Genomic DNA, 16151 nt, shown 5'->3' on the forward strand with positions numbered 1-16151 from the left:
GGGGAAACCCACGCTTCATCACACACCTCATTTAATTCATCTGATTCAGGAAAAACTACAGGTAGTTTTTTCACACCCCACATAATACCCCTTTTTGTGGTACTTGTAGTATCAGAAATATGCAAAACCTCCTTCATTGCCGTGATCATGTAACGTGTGGCCCTACTGGAAAATACGTTTGTTTCTTCACCGTCGACACTGGAGTCAGTGTCCGTGTCTGTGTCGACCGACTGAGGTAACGGGCGTTTTAGAGCCCCTGACGGTGTTTGAGACGCCTGAACAGGCACTAATTGATTTGCCGGCTGTCTCATGTCGTCAACAGTCTTTTGCAAAGTGCTGACGCTATCACGTAATTCCTTAAATAAGACCATCCAGTCAGGTGTCGACTCCCTAAGGGATGACATCACTATTACCGGCAATTGCTCCGCCTCCACACCATTTTCCTCCTCATACATGTCGACACACACGTACCGAGACACAGCACACACACAGGGAATGCTCTGATAGAGGACAGGACCCCACTAGCCCTTTGGGGAGACAGAGGGAGAGTTTGCCAGCACACACCAGAGCGCTATAATATGTATAGGGACAACCTTATATAAGTGTTTCTCCCTTATAGCTGCTATGTAGTTTATATATGCCAAATTAGTGCCCCCCCCCTCTCTTTTTTACCCTGTTTCTGTAGTGCAGGACTGCAGGGGAGAGTCAGGGAGACGTCCTTCCAGTGGAGCTGTGAGGGAAAATGGCGCTTGTGTGCTGAGGAGATAGGCTCCGCCCCCTTCTCGGCGGCCTTTTCTCCCGCTTTTTACAGAAAAACTGGCAGGAGTGAAATTCTTCCATATAGCCCAGGAGCTATATGTGATGTATATTTTGCCAAAAATAGTGTTTATATTGCGTCTCAGGGCGCCCTCCCCCCAGCGCCCTGCACCCTCAGTGACCGGAGTGTGAAGTGTGTTGAGAGAAATGGCGCACAGCTGCAGTGCTGTACGCTACCTTTACTGAAGACAGGACGTCTTCTGCCGCCGATTTCTGGACCTCTTCTGTCTTCTGGCTCTGTAAGGGGGCCGGCGGCGCGGCTCCGGGACCCATCCATGGCTGGGCCTGTGATCGATCCCTCTGGAGCTAATGTCCAGTAGCCTAAGAAGCCCAATCCACTCTGCACGCAGGTGAGTTCGCTTCTTCTCCCCTTAGTCCCTCGATGCAGTGAGCCTGTTGCCAGCAGGACTCACTGAAAATAAAAAAACCTAAGTCTAAACTTTTACTCTAAGCAGCTCAGGAGAGCCACCTAGATTGCACCCTTCTCGGCCGGGCACAAAATTCTAACTGAGGCTTGGAGGAGGGTCATAGGGGGAGGAGCCAGTGCACACCAGCTAGTCTTAAAGCTTTTACTTTTTGTGCCGTGTCTCCTGCGGAGCCGCTATTCCCTTGGTCCTTACGGAGTCCCAGCATCCACTTAGGACGTCAGAGAAAATAAGATTTTACTTACCGATAAATCTATTTCTCGTAGTTCGTAGTGGATGCTGGGACTCCGTAAGGACCATGGGGAATAGCGGCTCCGCAGGAGACAGGGCACAATAATAAAAGCTTTAGGATCAGGTGGTGTGCACTGGCTCCTCCCCCTATGACCCTCCTCCAAGCCTCAGTTAGGATACTGTGCCCGGACGAGCGTACATAATAGGGAAAGATATTGAATCCCGGGTAAGACTCATACCAGCCACACCAATCACACCGTACAACTTGTGATCTGAACCCAGTTAACAGTATGATAACAACGAAGGAGCCTCTGAAAAGATGGCTCACAACAAGAATAACCCGAATTTTGTAACAATAACTATATACAAGTATTGCAGACAATCCGCACTTGGGATGGGCGCCCAGCATCCACTACGGACTACGAGAAATAGATTTATCGTTAAGTAAAATCTTATTTTCTCTGACGTACTAGTGGATGCTGGGACTCCGTAAGGACCATGGGGATTATACCAAAGCTCCCAAACGGGCGGGAGAGTGCGGATGACTCTGCAGCACCGAATGAGAGAACTCCAGGTCCTCCTCAGCCAGGGTATCAAATTTGTAGAATTTAGCAAACGTGTTTGCCCCTGACCAAGTAGCTGCTCGGCAAAGTTGTAAAGCCGAGACCCCTCGGGCAGCCGCCCAAGATGAACCCACTTTCCTTGTGGAATGGGCTTTCACAGATTTTGGCTGTGGCAGGCCTGCCACAGAATGTGCAAGTTGAATTGTACTACAAATCCAACGAGCAATCGTCTGCTTAGAAGCAGGAGCACCCAGCTTGTTGGGTGCATACAGGAAAAACAGCGAGTCAGATTTTCTGACTCCAGCCGTCCTGGAAACATATATTTTCAGGGCCCTGACAACGTCAAGTAACTTGGAGTCCTCCAAGTCCCTAGTAGCCGTAGGTACCACAATAGGTTGGTTCATGTGAAAAGCAGAAACCACCTTAGGGAGAAATTGAGGACGAGTCCTCAATTCTGCCCTGTCAGAATGAAAAATTAAGTAAGGGCTTTTATATGATAAAGCCGCCAATTCTGACACACGCCTGGCTGAAGCCAGGGCTAACAGCATCGTCACCTTCCATGTGAGATATTTTAAGTCCACAGTGGTGAGTGGTTCAAACCAATGTGACTTTAGGAAACTCAAAACAACATTGAGATCCCAAGGTGCCACTGGAGGCACAAAAGGAGGCTGTATATGCAGTACCCCTTTTACAAATGTCTGAACTTCAGGCACCGAAGCCAGTTCTTTCTGGAAGAAAATCGACAGGGCCGAAATTTGAACCTTAATGGACCCTAATTTTAGGCCCATAGACAGTCCTGTTTGCAGGAAATGGAGGAAACGACCCAGTTGAAATTCCTCTGTAGGGGCCTTCTTGGCCTCACACCACGCAACATATTTTCGCCAAATGCGGTGATAATGTTTTGCGGTTACATCCTTCCTAGCTTTGACCAGGGTAGGGATGACTTCATTTGGAATGCCTTTTTCCCTCAGGATCCGGCGTTCAACCGCCATGCCGTCAAACGCAGCCGCGGTAAGTCTTGGAAAAGACAAGGCCCCTGCTGGAGCAGGTCCTTTCTTAGAGGTAGAGGCCACGGGTCTTCCGTGAGCATCTCTTGAAGTTCCGGGTACCAAGTCCTTCTTGGCCAGTCCGGAACCACGAGTATCGTTCTTACTCCTCTCCTTCTTATTATTCTCAGTACTTTTGGTATGAGAGGCAGAGGAGGGAACACATACACTGACTGGTACACCCACGGTGTTACCAGAGCGTCCACCGCTATTGCCTGAGGGTCCCTTGACCTGGCGCAATATCTGTCTAGTTTTTTGTTTAGACGGGACGCCATCATGTCCACCTTTGGTTTTTCCCAACGGTTTACAATCAGGTGGAAGACTTCTGGGTGAAGTCCCCACTCTCCCGGTTGAAGGTCGTGTCTGCTGAGGAAGTCTGCTTCCCAGTTGTCCACTCCCGGAATGAACACTGCTGACAGTGCTATCACATGATTTTCCGCCCAGCGAAGAATCCTTGCAGCTTCTGCCATTGCCCTCCTGCTTCTCGTGCCGCCCTGTCTGTTTACGTGGGCGACTGACGTGATGTTGTCCGATTGGATCAATACCGCCTGACCCTGAAGCAGGGGTTTTGCTTGACTTAGGGCACTGTAAATGGCCCTTAGTTCCAGAATGTTTATATGAAGAGCTGTTTCCGTGCTTGACCACAAGCCCTGGAAATTTCTTCCCTGTGTGACTGCTCCCCAGCCTCTCAGGCTGGCATCCGTGGTCACCAGGATCCAATCCTGAATGCCAAATCTGCGGCCCTCTAGTAGATGAGCACTCTGCAGCCACCACAGAAGAGACACCCTTGTCCTTGGCGACAGGGTTATCCGCTGATGCATCTGAAGATGCGATCCGGACCATTTGTCCAGTAGATCCCACTGAAACGTTCTTGCATGGAATCTTCCGAATGGAATCGCTTCGTAAGAAGCCACCATTTTTCCCAGGACCCTCGTGCACTGATGCACTGACACCTGGCCTGGTTTTAGGAGGTTCCTGACTAGCTCGGATAACTCCCTGGCCTTCTCCTCCGGGAGAAACACCTTCTTCTGGACTGTGTCCAGAATCATTCCTAGGAACAGTAGACGTGTCGTTGGAATCAGCTGCGATTTTGGAATATTTAGGATCCACCCGTGCTGACGTAACACTACCTGAGATAGTGCTACTCCGACTTCAAACTGTTCCCTGGACCTTGCCCTTATCAGGAGATCGTCCAAGTAAGGGATAATTAAGATGCCTTTTCTTCGAAGAAGAATCATCATTTCGGCCATTACCTTGGTAAAGACCCGAGGAGCCGTGGATAACCCAAACGGCAGCGTCTGAAACTGATAATGACAGTTTTGTACTACAAACCTGAGGTACCCTTGGTGAGAAGGGTATATTGGGACGTGGAGATAAGCATCTTTGATGTCCAGAGACACCATATAGTCCCCTTCTTCCAGGTTCGCTATCACTGCTCTGAGTGACTCCATCTTGAATTTGAACCTTTGTATGTAAGTGTTCAAGGACTTTAGATTTAGAATAGGTCTCACCGAGCCGTCCGGCTTCGGTACCACAAATAGCGTGGAATAATACCCCTTTCCCTGTTGTAGGAGGGGTACCTTGATTATCACCTGCTGGGAATACAGCTTGTGAATGGCATCCAAAACTGCCTCCCTGTCGGAGGGAGACTTTGGTAGAGCAGACTTCAGGAACCGGCGAGGGGGAAACGCCTCGAATTCCAGTTTGTACCCCAGCGATACTACCTGAAGAATCCAGGGGTCCACTTGCGAGTGAGCCCACTGCGCGTTGAAATTCTTGAGACGTGCCCCCACCGTGTCTGAGTCTGCTTGTAAAGCCCCAGCGTCATGCTGAAGACTTGGCAGAAGCAGGGGAGGGCTTCTGCTCCTGGGAAGCGGCTGCCTGGTGCAGTCTTTCTCCTCTTCCTCTGCCCCGGGGCAGAAATGAGTGGCCTTTTGCTCGCTTGTACTTATGGGAACGAAAGGACTGAGTTTGAAAAGACGGTGTCTTTTTCTGCTGATGTGAGGTGACCTGGGGTAAAAAGGTGGACTTTCCAGCCGTTGCCGTGGCCACCAGGTCCGATAGACCAGCCCCAAATAACTCCTCCCCTTTATACGGCAATACTTCCATATGCCGTTTGGAATCCGCATCCCCTGACCACTGTCGCGTCCATAGCGCTCTTCTGGCAGAAATGGACATAGCACTTACTCTTGATGCCAGGGTGCAAATATCCCTCTGTGCATCACGCATATATAATAATGCATCCTTCAAATGCTCTATAGTTAACAATATATTGTCCCTGTCCAGGGTATCAATATTTTCAGTCAGGGAATCCGACCACGCGACTCCAGCACTGCACATCCAGGCTGAAGCGATTGCTGGTCGCAGTATAACACCAGTATGTGTGTATATGCTTTATTGGATATTTTCCAGCCTTCTATCAGCTGGTTCTTTGAGGGTGGGCGTGTCAGGAGACGGTAACGCTACTTGTTTAGATAAACGTGTGAGCGCCTTATCTACCCTAGGAGGTGTTTCCCAACGGGTCCTAACCTCTGGCGGGAAAGGATATAGTGCCAATAATTTATTAGAAATTAGCTGCTTTTTGTCGGGGGAAACCCACGCTTTATCACACACCTCATTTAATTCATCTGATTTAGGAAAAACTATTGGTAGTTTTTTCACACCCCACATAATACCCTTCTTTGTGGTACTTGTAGTGTCAGAAATGTTCAATGCCTCCTTCATTGCCGTGATCATGTAACGTGTGGCCCTACTGGACATTACGTTTGTCTCCTCACCGTCGACACTAGACTCAGTATCTGTGTCTGGGTCTGTGTCGACCCACTGAGGTAACGGGCGTTTTAGGGCCCCTGACGGTGTCTGAGACGCCTGGACAGGCACTAATTGATTTGCCGGCTGTCTCATGTTGTCAACAGTTTTTTGCAAAGTGCTGACATTATCACTTAATTGTTTAAATACAATCATCCAGTCAGGTGTCGACTCCCTAGGGGGTGACATCACTAACCCAGGCAATTGCTCCGCCTCCACATCATTTTCCTCCTCATACATGTCGACACACACGTACCGACACACAGCACACACACAGGGAATGCTCTGATAGAGGACAGGACCCCACTAGCCCTTTGGGGAGACAGAGGGAGAGTTTGCCAGCACACACCAAAAACGCTATATATATATATATATATATATATATATAAACAGGGATAACCTTATATAAGTGTTTCTCCCTATATAGCTTGTTTTATATTTTAGCTGCCAAAAGTGCCCCCCCTACTCTTTTTTACCCTGATTCTGTAGCAGGCCTGCAGGGGAGAGTCAGGGAGCCGTCCTTCCAGCGGAGCTGTGAGGGAAAATGGCGCTTGTGTGCTGAGGAGATAGGCTCCGCCCCTTCACGACGTCCTTATCTCCCGCTTTTTCTGGAAAATCTGGCAGGGGTTAAATACATCCATATAGCCCAGGAGCTATATGTGATGTATTTCTTTTTGCCACATAAGGTATTTTCGGTTTTATTGCGTCTCAGGGCGCTCCCCCCCTAGCGCCCTGCACCCTCAGTGACCGGAGTGTGAAGTGTGCTGAGAGCAATGGCGCACAGCTGCGGTGCTGTGCGCCTACCTTATCTGAAGACAGGAAAGTCTTCTGCCGCCGCTTTCTCCGGACCTCTTCACTCTTCTGGCTCTGTAAGGGGGCCGGCGGCGCGGCTCCGGTGACCCATCCAGGCTGAACCTGTGATCGTCCCTCTGGAGCTAATGTCCAGTAGCCTAAGAAGCCCAATCCACTCTGCACGCAGGTGAGTTCGCTTCTTCTCCCCTTAGTCCCTCGATGCAGTGAGCCTGTTGCCAGCAGGACTCACTGAAAATAAAAAACCTAAATTAAACTTTTATTCTAAGCAGCTCAGGAGAGCCACCTAGCTTGCACCCTTCTCGTTCGGGCACAAAAATCTAACTGAGGCTTGGAGGAGGGTCATAGGGGGAGGAGCCAGTGCACACCACCTGATCCTAAAGCTTTTATTATTGTGCCCTGTCTCCTGCGGAGCCGCTATTCCCCATGGTCCTTACGGAGTCCCAGCATCCACTAGGACATCAGAGAAAATAAGAATTTACTTACCGATAATTCTATTTCTCGGAGTCCGTAGTGGATGCTGGGGTTCCTGAAAGGACCATGGGGAATAGCGGCTCCGCAGGAGACAGGGCACAAAAAGTAAAGCTTTTAACCATGTGGTGTGTACTGGCTCCTCCCCCTATGACCCTCCTCCAAGCCTCAGTTAGGTACTGTGCCCGGACGAGCGTACACAATAAGGAAGGATCTTGAATCCCGGGTAAGACTCATACCAGCCACACCAATCACACCGTACAACTTGTGATCTAAAACCCAGTTAACAGTATGATAACAGAGGAGCCTCTGAAAGATGGCTTCCTACAACAATAACCCAATGAAGGCAACAATAACTATGTACAATTATTGCAGATAATCCGCACTTGGGATGGGCGCCCAGCATCCACTACGGACTCCGAGAAATAGAATTATCGGTAAGTAAATTCTTATTTTCTCTATCGTCCTAGTGGATGCTGGGGTTCCTGAAAGGACCATGGGGATTATACCAAAGCTCCCAAACGGGCGGGAGAGTGCGGATGACTCTGCAACACCGAATGAGAGAACTCCAGGTCCTCTTTTGCCAGGGTATCAAATTTGTAGAATTTTACAAACGTGTTCTCCCCCGACCACGTAGCTGCTCGGCAGAGTTGTAATGCCGAGACCCCTCGGGCAGCCGCCCAAGATGAGCCCACCTTCCTTGTGGAATGGGCCTTAACAGATTTAGGCTGTGGCAGGCCTGCCACAGAATGTGCAAGTTGAATTGTGCTACAAATCCAATGAGCAATCGACTGCTTAGAAGCAGGAGCACCCAGCTTGTTGGGTGCATACAGTATAAACAGCGAGTCAGATTTTCTGACTCCAGCCGTCCTTGAAATGTATATTTTTAAAGCTCTAACAACGTCCAACAACTTGGAGTCCTCCAAGTCGCTTGTAGCCGCAGGCACTACAATAGGCTGGTTCAGGTGAAACGCTGATACCACCTTAGGGAGAAAATGCGGACGCGTCCGCAGTTCTGCCCTATCCGAATGGAAAATTAGATATGGGCTTTTGTAAGATAAAGCCGCCAGTTCTGACACTCTCCTGGCTGAAGCCAGGGCTAGTAGCATGGACACTTTCCATGTGAGATATTTCAAATCCACCTTTTTTAGTGGTTCAAACCAATGGGATTTGAGGAAATCTAAAACTACGTTTAGATCCCACGGTGCCACCGGAGGCACTACAGGGGGCTGTATACGCAGTACACCCTTAACAAAAGTCTGGACCTCAGGAACTGAGGCCAATTCTTTTTGGAAGAATATTGACAGGGCCGAAATTTGAACCTTAATAGATCCCAACTTGAGACCCATAGACAATCCTGATTGCAGGAAATGCAGGAATCGACCCAGTTGAAATTCCTCCGTCGGAGCACTCCGATCCTCGCACCACGCAACATATTTTCGCCAAATGCGGTGATAATGTTTCGCGGTTACTTCCTTCCTTGCTTTAATCAAAGTAGGAATGACTTCTTCCGGAATGCCTTTTCCCTTTAGGATCCGGCGTTCAACCGCCATGCCGTCAAACGCAGCCGCGGTAAGTCTTGAAACAGACAGGGACCTTGCTGAAGCAGGTCCCTTCTCAGAGGTAGAGGCCACGGATCGTCCGTGATCATCTCTTGAAGTTCCGGGTACCAAGTCCTTCTTGGCCAATCCGGAGCCACTAGTATCGTTCTTACTCCTCTTTTCCTTATAATTCTCAATACCTTTGGTATGAGAGGCAGAGGAGGAAACACATACACCGACTGGTACACCCAAGGCGTTACCAGCGCGTCCACAGCTATTGCCTGCGGGTCTCTTGACCTGGCGCAATACCTGTCCAGTTTTTTGTTGAGGCGAGACGCCATCATGTCCACCATTGGTCTTTCCCAACGGGTTACAAGCATGTGGAAAACTTCTGGATGAAGTCCCCACTCTCCCGGGTGAAGGTCGTGTCTGCTGAGGAAGTCTGCTTCCCAGTTGTCCACTCCCGGGATGAACACTGCTGACAGTGCCATCACATGATTCTCCGCCCAGCGAAGAATCCTCGCAGCTTCTGCCATTGCACTCCTGCTTCTTGTACCGCCCTGTCTGTTTACATGGGCGACTGCCGTGATGTTGTCCGACTGGATCAACACCGGTTTTCCTTGAAGCAGAGGTTCTGCCTGACTTAGAGCATTGTAGATTGCTCTTAGTTCCAGAATGTTTATGTGAAGAGACATCTCCAGGCTCGACCACACGCCCTGGAAGTTCCTTCCTTGTGTGACTGCTCCCCAGCCTCTCAGGCTGGCGTCCGTGGTCACCAGGATCCAATCCTGTATGCCGAATCTGCGGCCCTCCAATAGATGAGCGCTCTGCAACCACCACAGAAGAGATACCCTTGTCCTTGGAGACAGGGTTATCCGCCGGTGCATCTGAAGATGCGACCCTGACCATTTGTCGAGCAGATCCCTCTGGAAAATTCTTGCGTGGAATCTGCCAAATGGAATTGCTTCGTAAGAAGCCACCATTTTTCCCAGGACTCTTGTGCATTGATGTACAGACACCTTTCCTGGCTTTAGGAGGTTCCTGACAAGTTCGGATAACTCCTTGGCTTTTTCCTCCGGGAGAAATACCTTTTTCTGAACCGTGTCCAGAATCATCCCTAGGAACAGCAGACGTGTTGTCGGAATTAACTGGGATTTTGGAATATTCAAAATCCACCCGTGCTGTTTTAGCACTTCTTGAGACAGTGCTACTCCCATCTCTAGCTGTTCTCTTGACCTTGCCCTTATTAGGAGATCGTCCAAGTATGGGATAATTAACACGCCTTTTCTTCGAAGAAGAATCATCATCTCGGCCATTACTTTGGTAAAGACCCGAGGTGCCGTGGACAATCCAAACGGCAGCGTCTGAAACTGATAGTGACAGTTTTGTACGATGAACCTGAGGTACCCCTGGTGTGAGGGGTAAATTGGGACGTGGAGATACGCATCCTTGATGTCCAAGGATACCATAAAGTCCCCTTCTTCCAGGTTCGCTATCACCGCTCTGAGTGACTCCATCTTGAACTTGAACTTTTTTATGTACAGGTTCAGGGATTTCAGATTTACAATAGGTCTTACCGAGCCGTCCGGCTTCGGTACCACAAATAGAGTGGAATAATACCCCTTTCCCTGTTGTAAAAGGGGTACTTTGACTATCACCTGCTGAGAGTACAGCTTGTGAATGGCTTCCAAGACCGTCACCCTGTCGGAGGGGGACGTTGGTAAAGCAGACTTCAGGAAACGGCGAGGTGGAGACGTCTCTAGTTCTAACCTGTACCCCTGAGATATTATCTGCAGGATCCAGGGATCTACCTGCGAGTGAGCCCACTGCGCGCTGAAATTCTTGAGACGACCCCCCACCGCCCCCGAGTCCGCTTGAGAAGCCCCAGCGTCATGCTGAGGCTTTTGTAGAAGCGGGGGAGGGCTTCTGTTCCTGGGAAGGAGCTGCCTGTTGCTGTCTCTTCCCCTTTCCTCTGCCTCGTGGCAGATATGAATATCCCTTTGCTCTCTTGTTTTTAAAGGAATGAAAGGGCTGCGGTTGAAAAGTCGGTGTCTTTTTCTGTTGGGGAGTGACTTGAGGTAAAAAGGTGGATTTCCCGGCTGTAGCCGTGGCCACCAAATCCGATAGACCGACTCCAAATAACTCCTCCCCTTTATACAGCAAAACTTCCATATGCCGTTTTGAGTCCGCATCGCCTGACCACTGTCGCGTCCATAAACTTCTTCTGGCCGAAATGGACATAGCACTTACCCGTGATGCCAGCGTGCAGATATCCCTCTGTGCATCACGCATATAAAGAAATGCATCCTTTATTTGCTCCAAAGACAGTAAAACATTGTCCCTATCCAGGGTATCAATATTTTCAATCAGGGACTCTGACCAAGCTACTCCAGCACTGCACATCCAGGCTGTCGCTATAGCTGGTCGTAGTATAACACCTGTATGTGTGTATATACTATTTTGGATATTTTCCATCCTCCTATCTGCTGGATCTTTAAGTGCGGCCGTCTCAGGAGAGGGTAACGCCACTTGTTTTGATAAGCGTGTGAGCGCCTTGTCCACCCTAGGAGGTGTTTCCCAGCGCGCCCTAACCTCTGGCGGGAAAGGGTATAAAGTCAATAACTTCTTTGAAATTAGCATTTTTTTTATCGGGGGCAACCCACGCTTCATCACACACCTCATTTAATTCTTCTGATTCAGGAAAAACTATAGGTAGTTTTTTCACACCCCACATAATACCCTGTTTAGTGGTACCTGTAGTATCAGCTATATGTAACGCCTCCTTCATTGCCAAAATCATATAACGTGTGGCCCTACTGGAAAATACGGTTGATTCGTCACCGTCACCACTGGAATCAGTGCCTGTGTCTGGGTCTGTGTCGACCGACTGAGGCAAAGGGCGTTTTACAGCCCCTGACGGTGTTTGAGGCGCCTGGACAGGCACTAATTGATTGTCCGGCCGTCTCATGTCGTCAAACGACTGCTTTAGCGTGTTGACACTATCCCGTAATTCCATAAATAAAGGCATCCATTCTGGTGTCGACCCCCTAGGAGGTGACATCCCCATATTTGGCAATTGCTCCGCCTCCACACCAATATCGTCCTCATACATGTCGACACACACGTACCGACACACAGCAGACACACAGGGAATGCTCTAAACGAAGACAGGACCCCACTAGCCCTTTGGGGAGACAGAGGGAGAGTCTGCCAGCACACACCAAAAGCGCTATATATGACAGGGATAGCCTTACAATAAGTGCTCCCTATATAGCTGCTTTAAATATATATAATGCCACAATTTTGCCCCCCCTCTCTTGTTTTACCCTGTTTCTGTAGTGCAGTGCAGGGGAGAGACTGGGAGCCTTCCTGACCAGCGGAGCTGTGAGAGGAAAATGGCGCCGTGTGCTGAGGAGATAGGCCCCGCCCCTTTTTCGGCGGGCTCGTCTCCCGCTCTTCAATGGATTCAGGCAGGGGTTAAATATCTCCATATAGCCCCCGGAGGCTATATGTGAGGTATTTTATGCCTAAAAAAGGTTTCTCATTGCTGCCCAGGGCGCCCCCCCCCAGCGCCCTGCACCCTCAGTGACTGCCGTGTGAAGTGTGCTGAGAGCAATGGCGCACAGCTGCAGTGCTGTGCGCTACCTTAAGAAGACTGAGGAGTCTTCTGCCGCCGATTCTGGACCATCTTCTGTCTTCAGCATCTGCAAGGGGGCCGGCGGCGCGGCTCCGGTGACCCATCCAGGCTGTACCTGTGATTGTCCCTCTGGAGCTTGATGTCCAGTAGCCAAGAAGCCAATCCATCCTGCACGCAGGTGAGTTGACTCCTTCTCCCCTAAGTCCCTCGCTGCAGTGATCCTGTTGCCAGCAGGAATCACTGTAAAATAAAAAACCTAGCTAAACTTTTTCTAAGCAGCTCTTTAGGAGAGCCACCTAGATTGCACCCTTCTCGGCCGGGCACAAAAACCTAACTGAGGCTTGGAGGAGGGTCATAGGGGGAGGAGCCAGTACACACCACATGGTTAAAAGCTTTACTTTTTGTGCCCTGTCTCCTGCGGAGCCGCTATTCCCCATGGTCCTTTCAGGAACCCCAGCATCCACTAGGACGATAGAGAAAAGTGTTTATTACTTAGAAGGGTGTAGAATAAGAGATTGCTGTAGTGACTGAGCAATGAGAATATGTGACTTCTGTAATAAGTGTTTATTACTCACCTGTGCTGATATCTGTAGGAATCTCCTCCTCCTTACACTGCTGATCACCCCTCACATACGTCTCTTCTTCTCCCTCTGTATCTTCAGCCTTCATATCAGTCATATACGTCTCTTCTTCTCCCTCTATTTCTTCTGCCTTTATATCAGTCACATACGTCTCTTCTTCTCCCTCTATATCTTCTGCCTTTATATCAGTCACATACGTCTCTACTTCTCCCTCTGTATCTTCTGCCTTTATATCAGTCACATATGTCTCTTCTTCTCCCTCTATATCTTCTGCCTTTATATCAGTCACATACGTCTCTTCTTCTCCATCTCTATCTTCTGCCTTTATATCAGTCACATACGTCTCTTCTTCTCCCTCTATATCTTCTGCCTTTATATCAGTCACATACGTCTCTTCTTCTCCCTCTGTATCTTCTGCCTTTATATCAGTCACATACGTCTCTTCTTCTCCCTCTATATCTTCTGCCTTCATATCAGTCACATACGTCTCTTCTTCTCCCTCTGTATCTTCTGCCTTTATATCAGTCACATACGTCTCTTCTTTTCCCTCTATATCTTCTGCCTTTATATCAGTCACATACGTCTCTTCTTCTTCCTCTATATCTTCTGCCTTTATATCAGTCACATACGTCTCTTCTTCTCCCACTATATCTTCTGCCTTCATATCAGTCACATACGTCTCTACTTCTCCCTCTATATCTTCTGCTTTTATATCAGTCACATACGTCTCTTCTTTTCCCTCTATATCTTCTGCCTTTATATCAGTCACATACGTCTCTTCTTCTTCCTCTATATCTTCTGCCTTTATATCAGTCACATATGTCTCTTCTTCTCCCTCTATATCTTCTGCCTTTATATCAGTCACATACGTCTCTTCTTCTCCCTCTATATCTTCTGCCTTTATATCAGTCACATATGTCTCTTCTTCTACCTCTGTACCTTCTATTTTAATATCAGACAGACGTTGTGTCTAAAAAACAAACAAACAAACACTCTAATGACATTTGCATACAGTCAGATTAAACTGAGGTGAAACAGTATAATATCAGTGTATAAGACACACAGCTCCTCTACAGATCATATAGTGACAGTCACTTTGGTATATAGGGTAAGATCCTAAATCCCACCTACCTGATCCTCCTGTGGGATCCTGTGATTCTCCTCTGTACAGTCCTGGGAATACAGAGGACGGGGACATCTCTCTGGGGTATCTCTGTTACTGGGTCCATCTGTAGGAGACACACAGTGACTGAGTACAGTGTATATATGTGATTATCAGATGATGTGTGTATATAGGGGGTCCCCATACCTGCTCTCCCCTGTACAATACATGACAGTCTCCTCTTACCCAGTGATGTGAGGGGCCGGTGATTCTCCATCATCACGTCCTTGTACAGACCCCTGTGTTCCTCTGTATACTCCTCCTCCTGCATGGAGACATAGACAGTGACATCCTGACACCTTATAGGAACCTGACACACACAGTGATACAGTCATCACCCATACACGTCCCATGGTGTTACTGTATAATGTCCCATTCCCAGCAGTCACCTCTCCAGTCATCACCCAGACACGTCCCCTGGTGTTACTGTATAATGTCCCATTCCCAGCAGTCACCTCTCCAGTCATCACCCAGACACGTCCCCTGGTGTTACTGTATAATGCCCCATTCCCAGCAGTGACCTCTCCTGTCATCACTCAGACACATCCCCTGGTGTTACTGTATAATGTCCCATTCCCAGCAGTCACCTCTCCAGTCATCACCCGGACACATCCCCTGGTGTTACTGTATAATGCCCCATTCCCAGCAGTCACCTCTCCAGTCATCACCCGGACACATCCCCTGGTGTTACTGTATAATGCCCCATTCCCAGCAGTCACCTCTCAAGTCATCACCCAGTCATATCCCCTGGTGTTACTGTATAATGCCCCATTCCCAGCAGTCACCTCTCCAGTCATCACCCAGACACATCCCCTGGTGTTACTGTATAATGCCCCATTCCCAGCAGTCACCTCTCCAGTCATCACCCAGACACATCCCTTGGTGTTTCTGTATAATGTGCAATTCCCAACAGGCACCTCTCCAGTTATCACCCAGACACATTCCCCGATGTTACTGTATAATGTCCCATCCCCAGCAGTCACGTCTCCAGTCAACGCCCAGACATGTCCCCTGGTGTTACTGTATAATATCCAATTCCAAGAAGTCACCTCTCCAGTCATCAACCAGACATGTCCCCTGGTGTTACTGTATAATGTTCCATTCCCAGCAGTCACCTCTCCAGTCAACGCCCAGACACGTCCCCTGGTGTTACTGTATAATGCCCCATTACCAGCAGTTACCTTTCCAGTCATCACCCAGACACACCCCCTGGTGTTACTGTATAATGTTCCATACCCAGCAGTCACCTCTCTAGTCATCACCCAGACACATGCCCTGGTGTTACTGTATAATGTCCCATTCCCAGCATTCACCTCTCCAGTCAGCAGCTGAATGATGTTGTTGGTGAGTTCCAGGATCTTCTGGTCACTGTGTCTCTCATGTATCAGTGAGTGAGGTGGAGGCACCGTAATGGGGCTCTGGGTTCTGCTTAGTCCTTCTGACAAACAGGGACGGCTGCTGGGTGTCTCACACTCATTGGATGTCTTCTTCACTACTGTGCAATCCTGCAAAATGGGGAATTCATCAATATCACTATAAATACTGCCAGATCCCCTCACCTCCCTAGTCATGTCCCTGGTTTATCACTATAGATATACGTGATGTCACAGTGACACTCCCAGATCCCCTCACCTCCCCAGTCATGTACCTGTATTATCACTATAGATATAAGTGATGTCACTGTGATGCTCCCGCATCCCCTCACCTCCCCAGTCATGTCCCTGTATTACTATAGATATAAGTGATGTCACTGTGACACTCCCAGATCCCCTCACCTCCCCAGTCATGTCCCTGTATTATTACTATAGCTATAAGTGTAGCTCCCTAGTATGATGCTATGATTTGTATGAGTGTAAATAAATGAAATTTATATGGTAGTTATATGCCCTTGAGGGTGATCCTATTTCAATGCACCCTGTACTATGGGATCAGCGGGACAGTGGGACTAGATGGGCACGAGGGGACTGGAGAAAATTCTTCTAGAAGCCCCCGCGCCAGGACAAAGTGGTGTTCGCGTGCTGGTGGAGGAAGATACAGCGTCCGAGGAGAGAGACCATTAA

The 16151-nt window shown here is 48.9% G+C and overlaps 1 protein-coding gene across 1 annotated transcript in view; it reads right to left on the reverse strand.

Annotated features, from left to right (window-relative positions):
- The window catches only part of LOC135035891 (uncharacterized), an 88541-nt gene that overhangs the window by 44655 nt on the left and 27735 nt on the right, over positions 1 to 16151 (reverse strand). The window contains exons 2-5 of the mRNA XM_063954388.1: positions 15405 to 15596; positions 14278 to 14356; positions 14061 to 14158; positions 12924 to 13899 (exon numbers count right to left, since the gene is read on the reverse strand). Coding sequence (XP_063810458.1) covers positions 12924 to 13899; positions 14061 to 14158; positions 14278 to 14356; positions 15405 to 15596 — 1345 coding nt within the window. The remainder of the gene's footprint in view (positions 1 to 12923; positions 13900 to 14060; positions 14159 to 14277; positions 14357 to 15404; positions 15597 to 16151) is intronic.

This window comes from Pseudophryne corroboree, unplaced genomic scaffold (assembly GCF_028390025.1).
Source record: "Pseudophryne corroboree isolate aPseCor3 unplaced genomic scaffold, aPseCor3.hap2 scaffold_620, whole genome shotgun sequence".
Taxonomy (NCBI): domain Eukaryota; kingdom Metazoa; phylum Chordata; class Amphibia; order Anura; family Myobatrachidae; genus Pseudophryne; species Pseudophryne corroboree.